The 26545-nt window shown below is 40.1% G+C and overlaps 1 protein-coding gene across 3 annotated transcripts; it reads left to right on the forward strand.

The window, feature by feature from the left end:
- Positions 1-262: 262 nt before the first annotated feature.
- NFE2L2 (NFE2 like bZIP transcription factor 2) lies at positions 263-26127 on the forward strand. 3 transcript variants are annotated; one of them, XM_050899565.1, is made up of 5 exons: positions 263-343; positions 20062-20331; positions 20497-20592; positions 21295-21474; positions 23337-26127. In XM_050899565.1, exons 1-5 carry the CDS (start codon positions 314-316, stop codon positions 24543-24545), a joined length of 1785 nt encoding a protein of 594 aa, XP_050755522.1. In that variant the 5' UTR covers positions 263-313; the 3' UTR covers positions 24546-26127. The 3 variants fall into 3 exon arrangements, with proteins under 3 accessions (XP_050755522.1, XP_050755523.1, XP_050755524.1); XM_050899566.1 differs by lacking the exon at positions 263-343 and adding an exon at positions 785-867; XM_050899567.1 differs by lacking the exon at positions 263-343 and having other exon boundaries at positions 20065-20109; positions 20506-20592.
- Positions 26128-26545: the final 418 nt, after the last annotated feature.

Here is a 26545-nt window from a genome sequence, read left to right on the forward strand (position 1 = left end):
CGGCAGGGGCGGCCCCTCAGGGAAGGACGCGCCGGGGCAGAGGGTCTGGGGCGGCGGCGCCGCGGAAGCGCCGAGGGCGGGCGAGGTTCCCGGCACGGCCGCCGCCGCTGCCGGGAAAGGGGCCGCCTCCGCGGGCTCCCGCAGCCGCTGAGTGGCTGGGCGGCGGCGGGGCGGAGCGCGGGGGCGGCCGCTGGCCCGGCCCGGCCCGGGCCGCCTCCGTCCCCAAACAGCGGCGGAGCGAGCGGGCAGGCGGTGCCGGGCCAGCCGCCGCCGCGCCGTACCGGCCTCCCCGTGCCCCGCCCGGCCCCGCGCGATGGAGATCGAGCTGCCCCCCGCCGCCCAGGTGAGAGCGCGGCCGGCGGGCGCGGGCAGGGGCGGGGGCGCGGGCGCCGGCAGCCCCCGCCTCCCCCCGCAGGGCCCGGCCCGGCCCGGCCGGGTCTCCGGGCGAGGGGCGGGGCGGGCGGTCACGAGGCCGGCGGAGCACGTGGCACCGCCCCGCCCCTGCGAACGCGCTGAGTCACGGCGGGGGCGGGGCGGGGCCGCGGAGGCCTCCGCAGCCCCCCCCCCCCCCCCGCCCCGCTCTGCCGGGGTGGGGGGGGGGCCGGGCCGGGTCTCTTCCCGCCCGCGCCGGTCGCGGAAAGGTCACTCAAGGCCTCCAGGAGCCGCCTCCGCGGCAGCTGCCCGCTGCGGGCAGCCTCGGGCGGGGGCAGGAGCTCGGAGGAAGCCGGGGAGGGCGAGAGGGCCGGAGCCGGCCCCTGAGGGAGCGGCTGGGGAGGCGCCGGCCGCCGCCGGAGGGGCTGCCCGCGCCAGGCGCAGCCTCGCGCCGCTGCCCTCGGCGTGCCCGCGCGCCTCTCGCTCCTTACTCGGGTGAGTTACCGCAGGTTTCCTTCTGTTGTAGCGCGGCTGCCCGTCGCAGTTGCCCCGTCCCCGCTAGCGTGCCGCCCGAGCCGGGCCAGCGGGAGCTGTTGCACAATCATGCACGTCCCTGGGGCGGCGTTGGGTCTGCTTCAGCCTCTCACACGCAGCCTGAGGAGCCTGAACCGGGCTGACCCTGGCCTCGGCCTGGGCCGCGGGTGAGGGGCTGTGAGCGGGGTGCTCTCCTTGCACCCTTGCCTGCTGGAAACGCCTCTCGAGGGGTTTGAGCCAGAGTGCTTCTCTGGGGTTTTGACACAGGAGGAGATTAAGCCTTGGTGGTCTCCTCCAAGGCAAATCTCTTGGAGGCTTAGGGGTATTTGGATGTATTTGTGTTTTGTACTCTTGTGCTATGAAACCTCTTCTCTAAAAGCCTGGGGAAGTTCTGTGTTGCAAACTAGTTGCACAAGAGTGGGGTGAATAACTGAAAACATAGTTGAACTCCATTTTAAATTTATATAATCATTACATGTTTTTCTTGGGCTTTTAAATGGGAAACATACCCTTATCAACTAAGTATTAGGTTTAAAGAAGTAACAGTTGAAACAATCTCGAGCTGTTTTTCATTCTTCTAATACTACAAATTTAAGACTCAAGTCTTGAGGCTCTTTCGGTGTATGTCACTACAATATATGCTACGCAATAGAGTTTCTTTTAACGTTGTCTGTCCATCCTTTAGGATATATAAGTGGGTACTTCCTACAGGTAACATGTCTTTAGCAGCGTTGGATATACATTTTTCTGTTCATTGAATGCTGTTGCTTTTCTGTCTTAGGCCACTGCCTAGCCCATCTGTTTTTCTAGCCTCGGGTAGCGCGGCCGTGACCTCCACCTTGCCTCCTCGGTTTCTTGGAAAATGCTGCAACAAAAATCAGGCTCTTGGCCTGTGCTACGTAAACACCCTGTGGATTTCTTTTTGCCTGTAGTATCCAGCTATGGCATTTTTGCTCTCATTTCTGAGAGAATCTTGACAGACTGATTCCTATGTACCTGCTTTTGTACGTTCTTGCCAAATCCGCTGTAACTTCTCTGCCAGCAAACGTAGCTTTTGTTACTTGTTTTGCATACTTTGTCAAACCCTTTCTACCAAGCCACCTGTTGCAATTTTCCTATCTGAGCTCAACAGCTGCTGGTTTCTTCTCTTGTGGACCTAGCCTGAAAAGGCACTGCATTTTTTAGATAGTGAATGATTACCATCTTTGACATATAGTTTTAAATGTATTTATTAAATAGAAAATTCAAATACCCTTTCCAATAAAATGTTCACTCAAAATGAGGCACAGGGAACACAGTCTTATGTAGCCTCTCAGATTTTGCAAACCAGCAGATGGGAAGGGTGTGCGCTTGTGCAAATACAGTACAAGCTCTTAGTCTTTTATGTGCCTGGTAGCAATTGTCATAGCAGTAAAGGTGAACGTGACGGACTGGGATTGATCTAGCTCCTTAACCAGAATGTAAAATCACTACTTTCTGCAACGTACTTCTGTGGGAGTTAGCAGTGCTATTGCCTGCAATATTCTTGAAAAAAGTATTCCTTTGTTGTGCCTCTCTGCCTGGAAATAGGATGCACCTCTGTATGCAGAGGTGAAATGGGATGTTGCCTATTACATACTAACAACACACACATCAAAACATCTAAGAAAAAAGAATGCAACGGAACAAGTGTCATGATGTTTCAAATGACACTTGCGAAAGCATGATATTCTCTTAGTAGCTGTTCTCTTCAGTAAATTTGAAGTTATTGAAATGGTTGCTTGTAACCTTGTAAAACAGCTCAACAAGCTCATCAGTTACTAAATTTTGAGCCTCACAACAAGAGAGGAAAAAGAATTCACTTTCCAACACAAAGAATGAAGCTGTGGGTTGCACGCTTAGGGTGAAGACCAACTGTAACAACTGGCAAAACCAAGTAGGCAAATAATTGAGTGCCTGTGTAAGTGTGTCTGTCAGAGTTTTTCTACCTAGAGAACTGCCCTGAAGAGTCTCCAGCTCAATTAGTGTGATCTCTTCGGTCTAAAGGGCTTTAACGAGGAATTACACATACTTTTTTTTTATTACATGCTGCATTAAATTGTGAAGTGAATGGGTTTATTTTTTATTCCCTAATGGCCTATCATTTCCACATGAGGTAGATTCTGCAGGCAAAGACAAACAAGCACAGCACTCAGGCCTGGCAACAAGTCTTTGGTTTTTGGGTTGGTTGTTTTTCTGGTTTGTTTCTTGATAATGAGGTTTAATAACCCTGCTGAATAGGAATATCTGATCAAGATATCTGTAGAAATATCTGTTTATCTATCTATGTATGTAGATAAATTTCAATATAAGAAAACATCCATATTTCTGAATATAATGTTATCTACTAAAATTATGGATGAGTTTGGAGGAAGTAGATGAGAGAGTATCACAAGCTCCATCTTAAGTAAAAATGCGTTTATTGTGACCCTCTCAGTTCTTCTGTGCTTGCCTTGATATCAAGCTGCACTGATAGAGCTTTCTTTCCTTCAAAACTCAGAAAAGAATGTCTTTCCGTTAAGCCAGTGGTAGATGTAATGCAATGTAGTATGTTTGGCTGAAATGAATGTAGACTAATAGGAGCTGACCGTGTCAATCCCTTCAGGAGAACAGCTAATTGGATATTATTGTAGTAAATATCCATCATATGAACACTGTTTTGTAGTTTGTGTTTAAAATGTGCTAAGAATTTACGATTGTATTGGAAATTGATGGAAGTGCAAGAAGTTAATTGCCTCTGAAAATCTAGCTTGAAGAAGTTTGTGGTTAGCACTCAAAGTTGGAGAAGAGTTTGGCTTTGAAAGTTTGTTGGGAAATGTTTGAAAGAGACCAAACTGGAACAAAAAAGAACATTCAGTGTAAGCAGAGGGCAGCTGGATGATCTCCTGTACTTTAAAGAACTTGAGACATTTTTATAGCACTGTGTGGGTGGTTAGGAAGGTTTGTGTACACTTCCCACTAATCTGCATGGGCAAGAATAAATTTTGGCCCTCTGTCCCTTTTTTTTTTCTTTTTATTGAAAAAATAGAGACGGTATAATACTTATCCTGAATAAGAATGCAGCAGGTTATGTATAATCCTGAAGGACAAAGATATTGTTAAAAATGTCAGATTATTGTATCTATTGTTGCGCCTGAATACCCTTTTGATTTCTCTTCCTCAGGTTCCATGTCTTAAATTTGCAAAGTAGAAAAATACCTGTTTGATAGGTATTGCTACTTTTGTGATCCTGACTGAAGTGAATGTAGCAATAGCATATTGAACATACTTATTTTGTTAAAGGAATCTCAGATACCTTTGTGGAATATGCTGGGCTTTGTGAGGTGATGTTGAGGAACACTAGAAGTAGAAGGAGCCAAGTGAAATACTTGTTCATTTACGTTCTCAGTAAAATCAATTCATACTATTCTTTACTATAACTTTTCCTATATGGTTGTAAAATGTTGTTATAGTTGGTCCTTGAATAGAACCAACAAACCCGAAAACAGCAAAAGCTGTCAGAGTTTGTCACTGAAAATTTTTGGAATGTATTAGACTTTTAAAGGAGAGTGAAAAAGAGTCAATTGCAGGTCCAGAAAAAGGTGAGCTTAGGGGAGAAGGACAAGATAGAGAAAGTTCAGATGATGACAGTAAATGATGCCAAGTGTGCCCATGCCTGTAACACTGGATGTGTGCTTCATTGGTAAGAAGGAATTTGGTTGATTTTTGTATCTAGAACACTACTTCTTTCCTCTTTTTTTCCCCTTTGAAATTATAAAGATAAGCTTTAAAATGACTAAACCATTCACTAAAATTAGGCCAATTTGTGAAAGTGTGATGTATTTGCAATGATTGTGTTGGCTGAGGCTAGTGCAGTACAAGTCCAGGCAGTAACCTGTTGGCGTGAATTAAATATTAATCCCCTGCTGCTGTGCTTGAGTTGCAGCCAGCAAAAAGTCCTCCAAAGTCTCCAGGTTAATCACCTAGTTAAAGTTTGTTTTGGCCTCCATCTCATTCCAACCCTAAGTAACCTATTATTTTAATATAGCACATTCCTAGAGAACTTGAAAGGGTTTGAAGTCTGTTCAGTTTTCTGATACAGTGTATTATACCAAAGTTGGACTTTGTGCCACAGAATACAGCTTTAGCTGAAGGGTAAAGAATACAATGCGTTGGCCAGATTAGTTCTTTTTTGGTAATAATCTAGTTTAACTGCTTTTGGAAACACTTGGTCTGCTACCTATGCAAGTCTTTCTATGTAGACCGATGAAAAGTCAGGTAGGAGGAGCTGGAAGTCATGACTTTGAATTCGTGTTATCCAAAGATGACTGATATACAGTGAACTGAAATCCTGCTCAGGATTGCTCAACAGTAATACTTTTATGGCATATTTGTTTTATTAAGGTAAACAATTAAACCAGCCAGTAAGAAATTAAGCCAGCAATGCTATCTGTGGTTTATAAAACTGCTTTAAACTGTGGAAGGCTTATCTGAAATGGGTAGTGGCAAATACGTTTCAGGTGAAGACAGGCATTATGTACTTTTATCTTTCCTACCCAGTAACTGCTTTCTGTACAGGAAAAGCAAAGCTAGTGACAGTCATGTATTAATTGGCAGTAGCAAGAAGTTAATTGATCGTATCATGCTTAAGTTTTTCTGAAGTATAAGAACAGTATTACTACTCTGTGCAGCACAGTACTGAAGCAAGCTCTGTCTCAGGATTTCTTTGTTTCAGTGATTTTGAGATATATATTTCTTAATTTTTCTTTACTACTGTTTAAAATAAGGAAATAAAAAAATACATCCCCCGCAGAGTATCTTGTTTTAATGTTAGTTTAGTTTTACCTTGACATGCATAGTCCAACAGTGCCTGTTTCAAATAGAAGCAAAGTCTCTCAGAACCATACATTTAAATTAAATATTAATTTGGATAACCAAGCAGTCTGTAACAACATCAAGTAAGGATAAAAATGTTTAATTGACTGATTTGCAGAAGAGGATTTGTCTTCATCTTATGAAGCATCTTCTGTTTTCTGTCTTTAGCCATTTTGAATTCTTGGTGAAATATTTGCTTGATTTTCTTTAACTGACACATTGATTTTTGAATGTTCTATGTTGATACATGGGCTTTGTGTTTGGCTCTTAATTTCTACTTAAATTAATTCTTTTAAAGTAGATATTAAAGTGGTTTGATATGTTGATCACAGAGAGGTTGGAAAGCTAATAGGACTTAATAAGAGTGTTGTTAACTCAAAGTTAAGTTAGCATTGTTTTACCAGCGGAGTATAACTGCTGCTCAGTGGTATATTAATAATCCCTAGCACAAGTACTAATTGGCAAGGCTGTAGTAGAATGGGTATAGCTTAGAAATAATACTTACGTGGGTGCAATTTATATACTACAGATCTGGTTGAAGTTTTTTATTATGTCAGTTTAGATTTCTGATTTTGGCCTGATTAGCTGCAGTTTTTATACTGGGAAGAAGGAATATAAAATAGTGCTTATTTTTAGCTAAGTTATTTTGAAGGTGCTGTAAATGACTATTAATGTTTCCTATCTTTACAGTTAAACTAAACATTTCAAGAAGTATGTCTTTGTTATTGATGCTATTGCAGTACTGAGGGAGTTGAGACCACCCAACTTTGTACTTGTCTTGCAGAGTCTTAAGACTTTTAGTCCAACCTCTGCAGTATTACTATGAGCAATGCAATTAAAAAAGAGAAGAGAAAGGAAAAGAAAGTTCCTTTAAGTTTGATATTGCAGCAACAAGTTATGTAAGACCAGTTTGAAAACATCTCTTTCAAACCTTTTAAGGAAGTATCTTCTGTGTGACTATGAAACATAAAGATATCAACTTTTCCCTTCTTGCCCCCACCTCTATCTTGCAGTTTCAAAGTTTTATTGCTGTATTGGTTTTACATGCTGTCTCTTGCAAGTATAAAAAAAAATCCACTCCTGGAGACTGCTTGCAAAACAAAGTTTGTATACTTGAGAAATTGACTCAGAAGGAGCGTGGTTGATAGCCTGCCTTTATGAAGAGGTTTGTTTTATGATTAAGGGTGTGCCTATTTGCTGTGTGTGAAATTAATGCCCACTAAATGTTGAAGCAGTGACTTTTCTACAGCTGAGTTATGCAAAAAGCTGCTGTGACTTTGATTTGCTTCCTGCTCAGATCATCGCTGCCATTTAGCCATAAAGAGCTATGATGGAAAGATCCTGGGGGGGTTTTGTTTGTTTGAACCCTTGTGGTAAAATTAGTACCTCCCTACTTATTGCTATAATTAGAGCAACTCCTGTGCTGCTTGGGCTGTTGGAAGACCCCCATTCAGAATTCCCAGGCAGCACGTGGTCGATGCAGGTCTGCCACTCTGAATGCTGCCTGCTCCCATGTAAGGTGGTCAGCCTTTCTGTCTTCTCCGCAGCTGGCATTTGTGTTTTGTGCCGCCTGGATGCTCAGTCATTTCTTCTTTCTGTCTTCAGGAACTGTTTGCTTGAGTTATGTGCTGTTGGGTAAGAAGGCTGAATTTTGTCCTAAAACAGGGTATTTCCAGTTAGATTGCGTGCAGTTATGTGACCAGATGACATGTTCCGCAGTCAGCTGGGTAATAAAATGATGGCCAAAAGAGGGTGGCAGGGGTGGGTGGGCGGCTCTGAAGGTTGGTGCAGCTCAGCTCGGATGGGTAACAGTTTTTCAGAAGCTTCATAGCTGGAAGGAGGACATGGAGACTTTAGCGGCAGAGGTCATCTGAGGTGTGTCAATGGGAGTATTCCACCCCAGCTTGTTACACTAATGCTTGTCTTCACCAGTATCACAGAAGTAGTGACTGATACATATGCACTGGTGCAGATAATATAGTCATTAAGTGTCCTTGGAACAAGCGTACTGTAGACCCTGGTGCGATCTTCTGTGAATTGACATGAGATGCATGGACATATTTTCTATTTTATAACATTAAATTGTATTTGCATTTGTTTCTGCTGTAGATGGTTCTTGAGCAGATCTGTCAGCTGAGGAATTTCTGCAAGATTGTACCACTGATATTTGTAAAATAAATCAAACAGACCTGAGTAAACTTTTGAAACAAGTAGGATTTAAGATACCTAAGGATGAAAATGGAAGTACTTCAGTAACAAAAATTGTACTATTAAAATAGCATAATATGAAAAAACAGAAATTATATTTGAAACTAAGTCATAACTTCTGACAGCTGGTCTTCCAAATTATTTAAATTGAATTCTTTGGCTATGGAAATGCACATCATGTTTAGGTGCCTCATAGCTGTGTATGCCGTAACAGAGTGAATTACAGCACAGTGACTTCTGATACTGTGCTTTCTAATTTGGTTTTAGTATTTGAACTAGAATATTATCAGGTCAATTCTTCAACTAGTATAAATTGTTGTGACTCAGTGGAATGTTGTAGTTCTGTGGAATGTTTTCCAGCTTGATTTGTGATCTTTTATCATCTGCCACTTCAGGAATCTAGTCTGCACCTACCACTCTCGAGAATCCTTGCTCAGCTGATAACCAGTGCGAACACCTCTAGACATCTCTTGTCTCTCAAAGTTTCTTTTTGCTGGCAAAATGAAGAATGGAAGCCACTTAAATGATGAAACTGTTAATGGAGTGCTTTAAATTATTCTGAAAAACTCTGTTACTAAGGTCAGAGCCATAGAATTATTTTAAATTCAAAATGAAGCTCGGGATGAGAGTTTTTGATAAATTGTGTGTGTATGTGGCAGAGACGATGAACAAGGTCTTATAAAATGCAAGTAGTAATGACAATTAACCGTTCATAGCTGACTCTGTGAGTAGTAATTTACCCTAACAAGATCTCTATCTGTCTGAATTAACTATGCTATAGAGAAATCTTAGAATCTTGTGATTTTTACTGATAATTTGCTATAATCTGATTTTTTTTTCCCAAGTATTTACTGAGACATTTACTTTACATAAGTAAAGTGTTTTGGTCAAAGGCAGAAAACTGTTTAAGATCCAAACCTGACATTTTCTTTGCATTCCATATTTTCTTATTTTACAAGTGATCATCTTAACCTTTTTGCTCAATAAATTGATTCTAGTTACATCTGGAAAGCGGTCAGATCTTCTGTAATGTCTTCTACTAGAAAAATCAGCTGTAAATCCTGATTTTAGAAACAGTCTGCTAAATAACTGTACTGTAATATACTTGCAAACTGGATAGCCTCCCCCTCCAATATTTAATGTTTGTTAACCATAGTAACATGCCTGGAGTATGTTTGCTGCTTATGGATGGAAGAGGTATATTGACATGTTTATTGTTTGTGGCAAACAGTCTTGTTTTGGCCATCGTAGGTGCTGGTAGGGTGTGTGAGGTGACACATGTCAGGGATTGGCTTCTACCTTGATTTCTTAGGTACATCTACCCACTTAATCAGAAGGCTGAAAGAGGTATCCCTGTGATAATCAGCTGTACAGGCTGTGAGCCTCCTGTGTACTCCAGGGGGACAGACATGGAAGCCCCAAGGAAAGTGATGGGCGGTAGAGGCTCTTGATTTGGACAGAAGGACACAACTACTGATGGCTGAGTTTTGCAGCATTTGTTGCCCTTTTCAGGATATCAAGAATTACTGCTTTTATATAAATTTGGTAAGAGGTATAAAGTCATTTACCTACTCTGGTTCATGCCTTGGATTGCTTTCAGAAGTTATAAATTGAGTGCTACGCAGGACTTTAAAAAGTGAGGGCTGGATTGCACCACACAGAAACAAAGCTTTAGTTTTGTGCACAGTGTTGTTCAGTTCCTCAGTGGGTTTACCTCTTTTAAGCAAAAGCTATCATTATGTACAAAAATTATAAATTGACATGTGGATGCCTGACATGTTGGCCCTTCTTGAGCTTTCTGGTTTAGTTGTTTAACTTTGCAGGACCTTCAAGTGGAAGAGCTTCCTGAAACCTTTGTGGGGGTTGATGGCTTTTAGAGATTGCTTTTTGCTGAGAAATATGTGAATTACAAGTGCTTAAGAAAATGAGTAAAATCTATCCTTGCCTCATTCTATGGAAAAACAGCTCTCATCGTGTATCTTGGTGTGGCTGGAGGAAGGGGAAAAGCTATACAAACTCCTTTCATGCAAATTAAATAACGATTTCTATGATGTTTCATGTAAATTTAGGGAGAGCATTTTTGGTCATCAGTGCACAGTTGAATGGTATTGTTATTTACTGAAACTTTTCTGTAGTATGTCACTAATGAAGGCTGTGCGTGGTGTCAAATAAACCATTTAACCATGAATTACTTCTTTGGAAAGATGGTGTCACCACAGCAAAAATTTGCCACACTGGGCCTCTCTGCCTCAAATCTGTTACAATCCTGTACTATCCAGTGGTGAGCAGTTGAATAGCAATGTATTTTTGGCCTTTTTTCTGTTTTTTTTTCTTTCCCCTTGTAGAAACTAAATAACCTTTCCAAGTGCATTTGAAGTTGAACATTCAAAAAAAATTTGACCCTGCGTATTTATTCAAAACTGTGCACTGACACTGAATTCCCAGCATTATCGATATAAATTATGTATGTGAAAAGTGCACAGTAATTGCAAGACTCTGATCCACAAAGGGATTTAACACCTGTACCCCACAGACTGCAGTGGGAGGTGGGCACCTACATACTCTGCCAGATGTGGACTGACACATACAGAACACATCACAGCTGACCACCTCTGGAGCAAGCTGTATTCCCTGCAATGTAACTGTATTCTTAAGCTTTCAGTCTTAAGACGGTACTTCCAGGCTGATGAGGTGTTTGTGTGGCACGTTCTCTGAGTTTGAAAGCGTCCTTACTCTTTCTTTGTCAGCTCAGCTTGGAAGCGTAGAAGAATTTCCTTGATGCAGCCTTATGGAGTAGACATCTGTGTTACTGAAGGAGGGCTGATGGATGTGTGCTGGCAGTGCAGTTAGTGAACCTCATTGCTTTCTAACCCAAACAGATATTGTTACTTGCAATTGTAGTTTGGCCCACAAACAACAACAAAGTTGCTTGTGAGATCAGTGAAGTGAAACTTGGTGAGACATGCTTCTCGTAATATTAGAGCATGCCGTTTCCACATCCAGGCTGTAGTGCAGCTGTAATGACCCATCTGGTGCCTGTCCCCCTAACTTGCCCAGCCATCAGGAAAATGACAGCTATAAATGGGGGCTTTACAGGAAGATCCCAGTGCAATGAAAATGTGGTACAAGAAAGATTCTAAATAATCCCAGAGAATATTTTGACTCGCAAATAAACGCACTGTTTTCATGTTTGGTTTGAAACATGCTTTTCCAAAAAGTGTGTATTCCTGATGAAATCAAAATAGTGGCTAATAGGTTATAACTCAAGGTTAATACAACCTAATAAATGTTATTTGCAGTTTTGTTAGGTTCTTTTCTCTGTTTCTATGTTCATCTCTTCTTGGTTCCTGATTTGTTTCATTGGACGTAAGAGTGTGCTATAATTTGAGTGGATCGTGTTTCCCAGATGACTGAGCCATTATTACAAACAAATCCTCTTGTAGATGAACTAATGAGTAGCCTGTGGCAATGTCCGCACACAGTACATGCCTGGCTGGGTACAGCAGGAGAGCTTGAAGATAATAATTTAACAGGTAATTGTTTTTCAAGTACTGTAGGTTCAATATAAAAAATGAATTGGGACACAAAGGCTTTTGTATTCCTATGGTTAAAAGATCAGCAGTATTTTCAGATGATGTGTGTGTTTTATATTATTTGTTTACATCTAGGGTAAGGATTTTTTGGTTATATAAATAACAAAATTCAGTAAATGCCAGGTTTTTTTATGATGCAGTTTTGACTTGGGAGGAAAACAACCCAAACACAAAGCCATTAAGATCAGCTTTTCCTGAAATGAAGTAGACTTCTGTCTGAGATGGCTGCTATTTGAATACCTTTCAAAATGGAGTTATGTGGTGCAGTACATGGTGATTAGACAACAGCTAGAAAGTCAGCCACAACAGAATCACTCAGTTTACTTGCTGGGGCAACACAGCAGAGTTTTGTTGATGTGTCAAGCATGTAAAAACAGACAGCCTAACCCACTCTTTTATAAACCAATCCCATACTTTTGCCAGCCTCCCAATTTCATTATGCGACTTGTGTAATAGATTGTAACTCGAATACATATTAACTTTGTGTGCTTATTGACTTAATCATTTTGTAATGCTGCTGATGCAAGATAGAGTAAAGTAGCAGCAAGTAAATGGCTCTGTTAAGAGGGATTCAGAATTTGAGTAGAAGGAACCACAACACACTTATACCAGCCAAATATACTGTGGAAAAGTGACATTTAGATTAACACAATATAATTAAGACCTAAAATGGAAGAATGGAACCCATCTAACTGAAACAGCAAAGCTCTGAAAACATGTAAGATTCATTGCTTTAGATACTGATGTTCCAGAAAGCACTCTGGGATGTGAAGAGATTTAGGACTAAGTTTGAAGAAGTGGGATGACACCCATGACCATTTTTGGCTTTTTCTTAGCAGCCAGGGTAGCGCTTGTAAATATGGGCATAGTTAAATTTATTCAAGAAAAGTTCATAGTCATCAGCTCACAACATTAGACTTCACTCTGTCTTTTCCCTTAGCCTAAGGCAGAAATAGGGGAATTTAGAGCAGATACAATGCATGACAGATTTGGCCACGAATACTAGAGAATAACTTTTGAAAAATCAGATATTGTACAAAGAAAATAAGTACCAATGTCAGACTTAAGACTTTCTGTAAGCCATGCAAATGAAACATGTTTTGGCTTTTTTTTCCCCCCCGTTTTTTTTTTTAAAGATGGTGAGGCAAGATCAGTCTTGGACCATTCAGCCCCTGGAAACCGCATACTCTATATTAAACTCTATTATTTTAAAGCTACCTTCTAAAATACATATTGATTAAACAATTTAGAAAAACACAGCTACTTCTGGAGCGTCTGAGAGCACGAAATAATCTTCTGTGAAAAGATCTGCAGCACTGAGCAAGAATCCTCTGATCTGTTGTACCAGAAATGGTCACCTCAAGGCAGACAGAATGTGGTGGTAAAAGGGTATATGTATGTATTTCTGACTCCAGAGATTAATGAGCCGGAGAGGAGAATGTCGCTCCTGCTGCTGTGCCCCAGGCTGGAAGGGAGTGCTGTGAGGCTCTCACACACGTTCAGTGTTTTAAGGAGTGGCAGGGAGGTAGGGATTGATTGATTTTGCAGAAAAAGAGAAAACTGTTGTCAAAGTGAAGAAGTGAACTGTTCTTTGTGTCCCTCCTTTTCTTTGCTGTCTTTCTGATGAGGGTGTTTTTCTTTACCTGCTGTGGTCTTGCTCTACTGTTAGCATTAGGATTTTGCAGCTTTTGGAGTGGAAATGAAGTTAATACATTAATGACCATAAACAGTCTACAACAGCTATTCTTTATTGCAGTTACATTCTTGCTCATTTTACATTCTTCAGGCTTAAAGAAACCTGTCTTTTCACTATTACTGGAGAATATATGAGGTGTGTGTTTTCCCTGGCAGTTCGGAAAGCTTGCTTGCTATAGGATGTATGATATGGGAAAACCATCATGTTGGGAGCTGTACGGATCTTACAGTCATAGCCTTTGTTGATACCATTCCTGGAAGATGACGCTTCAGGTGAAATACATAAATCATCCACCCCTCAGAAGAGTTATTTCTGGAGTATGTGTTGGGAGGGTGGGTGGGTAGTGTCCAGGATTGCACTTGTAGGGGAAGATTGTCCTTCCAGCCAGCCAGAGCCTCTCCCCGTCTTTGTCAGAATAATGCCCAGACAAGGCTTGTAGTGAAACTTTCTTAAGAATGCTGGACAATCCGGCCAAGGAGTTTTTCAACTAATCTAATTTATAAGAGGAGATCCTGACAATTTGGCATTTATTAGGAGAGCCTGCTGGAATACAGTGGGAGGTACAGTCTGAAATATGAGAGATATGTTAGGAGAATACAGAGGCTGAACACTTTTAGCTAATGAAATACCAAGACTACTTCTGTTCCTGGCCTGGCAAAGCATTCTAGAGGTTTCTTCAGTAAGAAAATGAGATTTGCCTAGAAACACATTTCAGGGACTGAGCTTATCTCATATGTCTCTGTTGGGGCAGAAGAATGTCCCAAGATACATGGTCAGCATTTTTCAACAGGCTTATTTATATAGACATGGAGTGGAAATTCTCTTACAACATCAGTTCTTTAAAGCTATGGCTTTCCAACACTTCTAGAGTCCTTTTTCAGGTAACCGAGCCTGCCAGGGCTTAAAAAGAGTTTGCTGACCAAGGTATCAGGCATCCAAAGACTCTTAAGGGCCAGGAAGAGCAAACGGGCATCAAGAAGCAGAAGCAGGCTGGTTTAGTGTCAGTCCAGTCACACCAGTAGTAAGTGGCACAGGTATGAAAGATGGAAAAAAAGACACCCCCTCACACCCACGCAAGCACCCTGTTTCCTCCTAGATTGCCTGGAAGGTCTTGAAGAATGTGGGACAGCAGGCAGCTCCACAGGGCAGTCAACGATTTGACCTTGTGCATTCACAAATCACAGGTTGCTGTCACGTGGCTTTGTTTGACAGCTGTCTGTTCTGTCACATTTCCAAATCCTAAATCCAGACATCTAAAATTGCTATTGTACCCCTCTGCCCTCCAGCGCAAATAGCTTCTGCCATTCCCTTTTCCCCATTCTTCTCATAAGGGCTGCTGCTCGTTCAAGTTTTTCATGTCCTCACTGTCCCTTCCACATTCTTGAGTTAACTTTTGTTCTTCAGTTTCCAGTTGTAAGGGATTGAAAATTATGGGTCAGCTTTCAAAACTCAATTGTTTTTAAAAAGTTATGGTGTTGGGCTAACTTTATCTGCTTTCTATGCTTTCTCTGAAGCATGAGGCTTCTGTGTCCAGGATTTTTCTGTAATTGAGCTGTACTTTAAGTAATTTACCTTGAAAAAGATTTAGAAAAGAAACCACTAGTTATGGTGATTTCAGAGATCATCTGAAAACATCAAATGATTTATAAATCGTTTGTAAAACCTACCTGAACAAAATGAGTTCCTCCTGAGGATAATGAGGGGAAGACATGCAGCTGTGCTTCCACAGCCTGTGCTTTTCTTAAGTGGTAAGATGATTCCAGCTCCTTCTCTTGCACTTGCTTTATTACTTGATCCCCTCCCTTTCATTCTTGCCTTGGAGTATTTCAGGTCCTTGATCCTCACTTTACACACTTGGGTTTTTAATAAAGCAAAGGTGTAAGGTGCTTTTTATTTATTCCTTTCACTTTCTGGAAAACAAATAGGAATTGGAGGATACTTTGCCATCTCTCTTTCTGTGAGTAAGCTACAGGAGTGTTTTCCTGCTTCTTGTGGGGTCCTGGTCTGAGCTCCTTGCTGGATGCAATAGCCATTGATTCTGTTGTTCTTTCATTTATTCATGCTGGCATGTGAAATCTTCTCTCTTCTTGGAGTTAGGTGCTAACGGATCATGGGAAAGAAAAACAAATCCTTGTCTGGTGAGAGATTCTGCTAGTGTTATCCCAATTTACGTTGCAAAAGGCATGACTTCAAGAAGTAAATGCGCAAAACCCATGATGTGCTCTGTATTAAGGGGATAGCTAATAATGGGTTGAAAGCGCTGTCTGAGATAGCAGATCGTTTCTCTGCTGACACTTGGACTGCTGGTTATTTCCACTTTACCAATGCTACCTGTAAATGGCTTACTCCAAACAAAAACAAAACCAGTCAGATAAACCAAACAAGGATGAAATGAAAGATTCACATTTTGTTTAAAGCACAAAAGTCAGTCTATGAAAATAACGTGAAAACAGGGTCTCTTTCCTTTGTTTACCCTACTGCAAATATGTTTGCTTAGGAGCAATAAGAGTTAATTGTCAAACTTTACAATGTAGTCAGAGATTTTCTCATAAAATGTATAACAGACTCTGCCCAGATGGCAAATGCTGATATGTAAATCTAAAACATGAAAATTTCCATTGGGGGCCAGATGGTGGCTTAATGTGAATTGTTTAACATTTATGTTTATCTTATTAAAAGTGCCTTTATATGTCCAAACTAAGCTATCAATGTGGTTGGAAGAGCATATCACTAAATGAACAAAAAAATCAAACCATGAGTACAAGGCACCTCCTGCTTACATGGATCATGGGAAAGCAAAGCCTGTCCTCTGTTGAGGGAAGTTCTTCCTCTGTTTATAAAATTGTGAAGAAAATATTATAAACAAGATCAAATCACTGTTTGTCTGCTTGGGAAAAAATATTAAAACCATATTACTTTCCCAGAAGTTAGAAATGTTGGACAATGGTAATACACACGTTAAATACCGTAATGTATTTCCCCTCAAAATAGGCGTTGGTGTTCGGTGGGAAAGAGCTGAGCTCTAGACGGGGGATTGCAGCTGCAGTCCCTCCTGGGCACAGGTCCTTCCTCCTGCAGGGGAGGCCTGGCTCTTCCTGCGCTGCCTCTTGGCTCTGCCAAAACCATCGTTTCCTCTGATGCAATTCAAGAAGTTGCACAATGGAGGAAAGAACAAACGGGTGCTTGTGAACTCCGTCACATGAGGGACTGCTGGCGCCTTTACAGTAAATATGTCTGATATTAAGGGAAGTGGTTAGCGTGGCTCCGAAGGGCAGCAACCAGCCCTGGGTCAGATGAATCTTTCACAGGACTCTCAGTGCACATGCTCCAGTTTGGATGCGAATCTGTGCTTGCTCGTCCCTCCAAATGAATCTTTCTAAGACCAGCACATCATGTTGAGGCATCTAAAAATCAGAGGATAGCTGTTGCACAGGCAAGAAGTAAAATACCTTTTAATAGCTTTAGTTAAACACTCCAGGCATCAAATACAGAGTTATTTTTGTGATGCTTTCACAGTGGCAGGGGAAAAATGCTTCAGTGATAAACCTAAAATAGAGTGCCTGCCTGTGGATGCCTCTGTGTATGTGTGTGATAGTGTTCAACAAGGCAGAGAAATAATTTAAATAGGAAGGCTGTGGGGAGGCTGAAGGAACAAAATTGCAAAATATTTGCTTTAGACTGCAATTTTTTTTTTTTTTTTTTAGTTCTTTGCCATCACCTCGTGCTGGGGGTTGTGATTCACTCCTTTGTGAATCACTGGTCAATGTTGATTCCGTTAACTTTGACCTGAGGCTTTGGACTAATGCTCAGAATTTTTTTTCTTTAAAAGGGCAGTATTGCTAAAAGCATTGGCTGAAATTACAGATAAGTGTTAAATGGCAGGTTAATATTTAAATCAGTGTGCTGTTTGATGATATTACATATTAGCATATTGAACAGAAGAACACTTCCTCCATGCAACCCATTCACATGAGGAGTAATTACTGGAATTGTTATTCGAAGTTAAGGCTAATATTGCTGTATTTATATAGAACTTTTCAAATTGAAAATAGGAGGGCTCTCTTCCAATTACATGGTGATAATTAAAAAGAAAAAAACAACACCCTTTTAGTTTTAAGTGCCACAAACACAACAACTAAACAAAATAAAAAAAGGTGTTCCTGACAAGCATCTCTCTACAGGGTAGAGCACAACACCGTTTAGCAAAGCTCAGCCCTTTGCCAGAGATAAGATACTGGGCTAAATATGGTCCCTTGAAAAATGGTGGCAGGAGCCAATCAATGCTGTCATATTTCTCAAACAACAGCCCAAGATCCTAAAGATCCTGAAAACCATGCAAGCATATTCATTCAAAAAATAATCCTGCTTGCTGAATTGATTGCTGCACGCACACAGAGGTGTTGGTGTACAGCCACAGCATTTTGTTCGGCTAGCTGGTGTCTTTGGAGGTCTCTCATCCCACCAGCACCCAAAGCTACTTATTTTGATAACGAATCTAGCCAGTGGTATGGCTGAAAGATTTAATAGCTGTGTCTTAAGTTTTTGCACTAAGACTACGTGGTTTTTCTTCTTAAGGAAAACATGTTATGCCTTCTGTACCTCTCTTTTTGATCACTTTTGTTTTTCGTGATTTAAACTGAAACTGAGCACCAATTCTGCTATTTTTGTGCTGTAGTCTGTTGCAACTCAGGGAGGAAAACAGCTCTGTTAATTCACAGCCTCGTGCATTATACACACACAAAAAATCTTTGAGTCACATTTTTAATGGTGCCTTGTAAATGAATAATTCAGAAGTGAGCCCTAAAATCCAGATCCTGCAGTTTTATCCAGAACATATTGCAAATGCTCTGAGACTAGGAAACAGTTTTGAATCTGCTGCAGAAGGAGACAGTGAGCAGCTGGTAAACTACTGGCCCTTAATGAAGCTATACCATATTGCAATATCTCCAATTACTGCAGAACTTAATTAGTTCGTTTTACCCTGCCAATCTGGAGAGACCAAACATTGTCTTGGGCAGCCACTGTAATTATTTCAGTTTCTTCATTGCTGGCTGTTAAAGCTGAGTTTGGTCTCTCCCAGCAAGGTATATTAAATATGTCTTAGATTTGGGAATGCCTGCATTGTGTTACACACAGATATTTTATGTAACTGCCTGATTTTGGAGAAGAGTAATTTTTTTAGTAACTGGTAGACGTAGTTCATGCCATGTGCAAATATGAGTGCTAACGGTATAGAATTTTGAACAAAGAAATGAGAATACTGAATTAGTTTGTTCAAACGTGGACTTGCCCTAAAGCTTTTTGCCATAACTCTTGTACCGAAGTGATTGTTTTGAATGGCAACATGACTTGGCGTTCGGGTTACTTTGCTTCTCTATTTGAAAATAGTCTTTAGAGATAAGGGGATGTTTTAATTTGATATGAAGGCAAAATAAATGTATCTTGGGTGTACAACTACTAACTTAATCAATAAAGTTCTGTTTAAATGGAATGTAGTGTTTGGTATGTTATTTGTAGTGTGCTAGCCTGATGAGAATGCCCAACACTGAATGTTATTTTTGTGTGCTGCTGCTAAAGGGTAATTTTAAGAATAATGAAACATGCCATAAAATCAAAACTCCCAGGCACCAGCTAGAAATTGTTGGCATTTACCCATCTGACAAATGTGCCTACCAACTATTAAAATTCTGTATCAGCTGACATCCAAACTGATGATTTTTCAGTGTTAGGTTTTCTTCACAGAAGAAAATAGTCCAGACTTCAGCCCTTAAAAATATTGAATATTTGAACAGTAAAAAACCAAACCAAAACAATCCACTAGCCCCCTTCCCCCACCAAAAAAAACCCTTATGCAATAAATTAAAAGAAATTGTGGCCAAATCAAATAATATTAACCGGTTGGTTTTCCCTAAATAGCAGAGTTTAATTTGTCTTCTGAAACACAACAGGCACAAGGGGTAGCTGATTTCCAAGAAATTTAGGTCATTGTTAGCTCTCTGATAATGATTGACTCTGTGATGAGCCAGAGGCCAACTGATTAACAATATTTGAGACCTGTTGACCCCTAGCTTGTACTCGGCTGCTCCAAACCAACTGCACTTAGAACATCAACTTAGATTAAGCCTTAAATTACAGTTTTTTAGTAATAGGCTTAATAATTGTGTTTGGTGCTGCAGTGATGTTATGTCACTTGGTGACTTTAAAACCAGGTTATCCTCTGACTCTGAAGCCCTGTTCTGCTGATCTTTAAGATTAATACTTAATACCAGGATGGAACATAAATCTTTCAAAAATACGTTTTGCAGTATGGCTATTATAGTTACTTCAGACAGCCCCTGTCATGTTTTTAGTCAGCTTTTACGGTTTTATAAGATCATCTGAAAAAAATTTACATGGGCAAACTTTTCAATTTCTGTTCTTTTCTCCTAAAAATTTCTTTCTTAATGTGACGTAATTCATTCTATAGCTTCATGTTTTCTGTGAGCTAACTTAGGAAAGAAGAATATATTTATCCTCTGAATAGTTCGTGTATTACCTTACCAATTGTAACAAATTGCTTAGTTTCTGTGAGCCTGTGTGCGGGCCACAGCAACCAAACCATCAGTTCACACACTTCAGAAAGGTCGTGTAGAGCCATATTTTATTTAGATGATTTTGTAGGATTAAGAGAATAAGCCTCAGTTACATGAGTCTACCTGTTTAATACAGAAATTAAAAGCTTTGCTATTGTTCTAAACCAGTTTTCCTGGGGGGGATGCTTGCTTAAAAAAAGCCTTTCTATTACAGGACATGAACTTGATTGACATCCTTTGGAGGCAAGATATAGACCTTGGGGCAAGGCGTGAAGTTTTTGATTTTAGTCAACGACGGAAGGAGTATGAACTCGAGAAACAGAAGAAACTTGAAAAGGAAAGACAAGAGCAGCTCCAAAAAGAGCAGGAGAAAGCCTTGCTGGCTCAGCTGGAGTTAGACGAAGAGACAGGTGAATTTGTTCCTGTTCAGCCAGCTCAGCGCATTCACTCAGAAAATACTGAGCCACCGATCAGTTTTTCACAGGTAAACTCTTAATATGTGTTTGTGAGTGTGTTTAAACCTTTTTCCATTCACAGGAAGACATGATGTTAGTGGTTACCTAAAATGAATTTGCATTCATTGCTGTAATGGAAGATTCTTCAGTTATTCAAAGATGCAGTAACATTTTTTCATAACTTTCCTATTTAGACCACACAGACTTCAAAACCAGAAGCAGAGGCCTTGTCCTTTGATGACTGCATGCAGCTGTTGGCAGAAGCATTCCCATTTATAGACGGCAATGAGGTAAAAATGCTCAATACAGTGGTTTCACGGGTGGTCTGCTAGGGGATCAGTCTCATGTCTTCTCTTACTAAGATTTGTCTTCAGCATAATACTAATTTGTGATATGATTTGAGTTTTGTCCTCAAGCTGACTCCAGCTGGAATAAAGCAGTGCAGTAGGCTTGAACTAGGGCTGTGTCCGGAGGGAGTGGAGTGGTACTCCTGTGTTCCTTCTGCATTCTGAATCCTGCAGCCAGGATTCGGTGTATAACGCCAGCTGATGGCAACCGTTCCAGTTACTGCAAATAACGGTACTGGACTTCGTCAGTTTGTTACAGTGAGCTTAGTGCAGCGCTCTGGGGTTAGTGCATGTGAGTTGCTTTATTTCCGTGTGCTGACCCAAACTATTTGATGTGTAAGGATAAGCCCTTCACCAGCCAGTTTCTAGATCCTTCCCCCTCCCCCCCCCATTTCTTTTCTTAATATGAAAACACCTTTCATGGGAACATTTTTATATTATCCCCTTGTTTACAAAAAATGCTTTTTTTAAGAAATACCTGTCTGTTTGTTCTGCAGAAATGGTAGAACACAAAAACCAGATTTTTGCTTTGGAAAATTCAAAGTTGTTTTTTTTGAGTAGGGTTTTTTATGTGGTGGGTTTTTTTTTTGTTGTTGTTGTTTGGTTTTTTTTTTTTTTAATTTTTTGGTTTTTTAAACACTCCAGGCTTCTTCAGCTGCATTTCAGTCACTGGTTCCTGCTCAGATCGATAGCAACCCAGGCTTCATTTCCTCTGATCAAACTCAGCCACCTGAATCACCTGTTCTAGTTCCACTTACTGATGCAGAGAATATGCAGAACATAGAGCAAGTTTGGGAAGAATTATTGTCCCTTCCAGAGTTACAGGTAAAGATTTAGTATGATAAGCACCTGAAAAAAATAGCATGATGTTTTGGAAGAGTATGGTATTTCGGAGAATGCAGTACAATAGCATCTTAACAGATGGTGATTATGACTATCATGTTGGATTCTACACCTGTAGGATGTCTATAACTCAATATAAGGTTTAACTTTTTAAAAATAATATATTGAAAAACATGTAGGAGGAAGGAAATTAGTTGTTTATCAGAAGGCTTTAATATCTTCCCAATCAGAACTTCCCCATGTTTAGCAAATCATCGTTTGCCTCTGCATGCAACTTGTTACAGCATGATCATGGTTGAAATTTCAGCTGCTTAAAAATGGACACTTCTGAATTACGGATCTACAACAGGAATTGTTTCCACAAGCGTTATTGTAATTGGGTTTTTTGCAGTGTCTGATTGTGTGAATCATTTATGGTTACTTTTGCATTCAACCTTTATCTAAGGAAAAGGTTTTGTAAAGATGACAGTAGAACATCTATTTAGATACATAGAAGAGTCAGGTGTAGATATATAACTACTGTTTATATATGTTCAGTAAGAACTAATTATGTAATATACATGAACTGAATATTTCAAAGGAACAAAAAAAATCACTTTTCTGTATTTCTAAATTGTGCATTACAGAGGACGTCTAGGGTTTTTTTCCCCTATCCTTATGTTTCTATGTATATTTTCCTTAGATTTTTACTATAAAATTGACTAAATTGATTTTCAATTATATGACTGTAGAACATCATCATGCTTCAGCATGATGCTGCTCTACTTATGCTGTTAACGCAAGAGTTAATACTCGGTGGAAGAGGCAGCAGTGGTGCTGAAAATACATTAAGAAACCAAACCAAAAATATCTATTGCAGTAATTCTGAATAGTAATTGAATAACCGTCTGAAAGAAGCAAGATAATTAAATTGAGGGCATTGGCTTTTACAAATTATGTTTGAATTAAAAAAAAAAAAAAAGAAGAGCTCTCGCATTTAAAACCTTAGCTTAAGCCTTGAACAATCTCTGGTTAAATAATCAGTGTGTGGTCCCTTCTTAAGAGAAACAGAATCATTTTGGTAATTGCCTAATTCTTTGGGGACAGCAGGCACACTTATTTCAGCTTCAGTTAAGAAACTGCCACCCCGTTGGAAAGAACATTGGTCTTGTAGCCAACGAAAGCCCATCAGTGTAATAGTCTTCGATGCTCACACTGATGTTAGCTAGCTTAACTAAAAGTATGTGGGGTGAGTTAATGTTTGCAAGGCTTCATGTTAGTACTCTTTATTTCACTGAGAATTACATATCTCTGCACTGAACAGCTGCTTCATTCAGTAAATCCTAACAGAATCTTGTTTTTTAAGGAAAAGAAATCTATCACATAACATGAAATTAAGAGTGCTAAAAGTAATTGTTTGCTAGTAATGCTCATTAAGTCTCATTCAGTAATTTTACATTTACTGTACTCATGCCATTCCTAGCAGTGGTGCTCGTGAGAAGTTCAGACCTGGCAGCTCCAGGGATCCCCAGTAGCAATTTACCAGAGCAGGAGGGCTCCGTGCAGCTTCCGTATAGCATTGGAATGGGTCTCTTCAGCATCTTGCGATGAGTTTGAGAGGCTCTGCTCTCTTAATCTAAATAGCTTTGTCCAGAACAAGTTGCTTCATGCTCTTGCTTAGGTATCTAGTCTAGTTCCTAGACTGCCTCTCTGTAGTAAAAGTGTGTTGTAGTCATCAGCAATGTTGTAATACCCATTTTACATGCGTGTTGATTGCTAAAATATTTAACGTTTGTGGGTTATAGAAAAAGGTTGTGTCGATTGGAGACGTGTTGCTCAACTTCTCTCTTGCATTTCCCATGTAGTGTCTTAACATTGAAAATGATAACCTGGCTGAGGTAAGCACAATCACAAGCCCTGAAACCAAGCCAACGGAGATGCACAGCAGCTATAATTACTACAGGTCATTACCCATCATGCGAAAAGCTGTTAACTGTGGTCCAGATTTCCTGGATAGTATTGAGGGCCCCTTTTCCAGCATTTTGCCACCAGAAGACACCAGCCAGCTGAGTGTGAACTCTTTAAATGACACGTCCCCTTCAAACTCTGATTTCTGTGAGGATTTCTACACCACCTTTATCGATACAAAGGCGAACGGTGACACGGCAATGACAAACACTATCAGTCAATCGCTCGCAGAAATTCTAAGTGAACCTATTGATCTTTCTGATTTCTCACTGTGTAAAGCTTTTAATGGCAACCACTCAGGAGCCGTACCAGAATGTAATGATTCTGACTCTGGTATTTCATTGAACGCAAATTCTAGTGTAGCGTCGCCTGAACACTCTGTTGAATCATCTGCCTATGGAGATAAGACACTTGGTTGTAGCGATTCTGAAATGGAAGAGATGGATAGCGCTCCTGGCAGCGTGCCGCAGAGCAACGCTAGCGTGTACTCTTTGCAGTTCCAGGATCAAGTGTTTTCTTCCGTGGGGCCAAGCACTCAAACGCCTAGTTTGCAGTGTACAAATACACCAAAGAAAGAACCCCCTGCCGGTCCAGGCCACCCCAAAGCTCCGTTCACAAAAGATAAACCTTCGAGCCGCCTCGAAGCTCATCTCACAAGAGATGAGCAAAGAGCAAAAGCTCTGCAGATCCCTTTTCCTGTTGAAAAAATCATCAATCTCCCTGTTGATGACTTCAATGAAATGATGTCTAAGGAGCAGTTCAATGAAGCCCAGCTTGCGCTTATTCGAGATATACGCAGGAGAGGCAAGAACAAAGTGGCTGCTCAAAATTGCCGTAAAAGAAAACTGGAAAATATAGTGGAACTGGAGCAAGACTTGAGTAACCTAAAAGACGAGAAAGAGAAATTGCTTAAGGAGAAAGGAGAGCACGACAAAAGCCTTCGTCAAATGAAAAAGCAACTGACCACCTTATACCTGGAGGTCTTCAGCATGCTACGTGATGAAGATGGAAAGTCTTACTCTCCTAGTGAATATTCACTGCAGCAAACTAGAGATGGCAATGTCTTTCTTGTTCCTAAAAGCAAGAAGTCAGAGACTAGACTTTGAAGGGCAGCACAGCTGGCTACTGTTCTCCGAGTTACTATTTTTGTATCATTATCCTGATAGTTTTTACTGTGAGGTGGAATGCAGAATTAGGTAATATTTTTTCAAGTAATTCTATGCAATGATAATTTTAAAGTTAATAATTAGTTTATGGAAGATGCAAGTTTAAAACTAATAGTGTAATGCAGATGGATGTATGCAAAATTTGTAATCTCACTTTTATAACAGACATTTCCTTCTTATAGCACCACTTTGACTAGTTTCCATATACATGTAAATATTGAAAGATACCATATTTATATACTGTTCCTATCTCTTGTTATATTCATAGATTTATTTGATATATATATATAAATGATTTTAGCCTTCTAAATATAATTTCTTGCAAGACAGTGTGGCTTCTGATACTTTTTTATAAATATGCAATAGTGTTTGTTTCCCATTTTTCTTACACATTTATACTTGCTTTGTATTTAATAATGATTTTAATTTAGTATAAAAGTTGATACTTAGTGTTTGATTTTGATTTATCAGTTCATAAAACTTTTTTTAACTCTACTTCATACACAGTTATTTCCCTAAAGAAGGGAAATCCTCACTAGTTTTCCAAGGTGAAGTCTTCACGTAACAAATATGCTTAATAACCGGAGATGTATCACACAGCGTTGTCAGCATTACTAATGCTTCGTTCAGTGTAACTTTAACTGCCATTTGGAAAGATTGTGTAACAGAGTTAAGTTTCGAGTCTGTGCTACGTTTACATATTTTTTGTTTTGCTCTTTGAACACTACTTAAATTAATGATGAGATCTTTCCTCCAAAGGCATTTAAAATCCGTTAATGAAGACATTGTCAGCATTATACATTTTTCCAACTAAAAATTCTGTACACTTTTTGAGTAATTGTTCTGGAAATACCCTATGTGTCTGACTCTGCTCAGCAAGCATCATTTGTCACTGCTGTTACTTTGGAGCTTATGGGAAAAGGCACACTAACTGCCGGCCAACTGCACTGTTTGGAACCTGTGCTCAATTAATTGAAAAGTGTTGTGGAGTTTAAATTATGATTTAGAAGAGAATAAAAATTGGGCAAATAAATAGCATTGTTTTGTTGACTCTTCAAGTGGACTCATTGTACTTGATCATTGTGGATTTTTTGAATACAGAAAATGCATAATTTGTAATTTGAAATACACCTTGATCTGAACATCAAAAACCGTATCATCTTCCTTCATCTTCACTATGAAACTTCTAAAAGGCACGTTTAATCCGAAATGCTTTTTCTGCCACTGATGCTCTATATCATTTTAGGAATATGTTGTCTATTACAATATTATGCATAACTTCATTTAGTATAATAAACACCAAGTTGTTTTGCAAGACCTTACGGTACATTTTTTTAAAAGAAGGAACTGGAGATACTGAAAAAGGGTAGAGTAGGATCCACAAAGATTGTTTAATAATGTTGTAGGAAAAAGGGTTTAAGGAGGGACATCAGCATCATTGGGAAACCAGCCCTCCATTAGCTCGTTATTCACAAAGTTAGAGTAATGCTAAATAAAGCGATATGGTTGGTGGTGAATTCAGTCTTGAGATTTTTATTTCCCAAACTTTTTAACTGTGCTGGAGTTGCATATCCAGCAGAAGGCATCTCATCTCATGGCTGGCCATGAAAGCCAAAGGAACAATTTTAGATTATCACAATCCCAATTCCATACTATAGCGCTTTTTCTGGACCTTCTGAGTGTCCTCAAAAAAAAAAAAAAAAGCGCAAAGTACAGAAAGCCATAGTTCTGATGAATATTATTGTCACAGGATGCTGTGGAGGGTCTCCTGGTTTTGGCTGTTCTGTGCTGTTTGCTGCTTTCCTGCAACTCTGCAGTGACTCCAAGCCCTCTCACCTGAATAGCACTAACTAGCTGGGAGCCTACAATTATGGAGGTACCAGTTTTGTTTTTCCCTGTATGCACAGAACTTCAGATGCTAATTTATTGTCCAGCTGGTC

The sequence above is a fragment of the Gymnogyps californianus genome, chromosome 7, assembly GCF_018139145.2.
Source record: "Gymnogyps californianus isolate 813 chromosome 7, ASM1813914v2, whole genome shotgun sequence".
Lineage (NCBI taxonomy): Eukaryota > Metazoa > Chordata > Aves > Accipitriformes > Cathartidae > Gymnogyps > Gymnogyps californianus.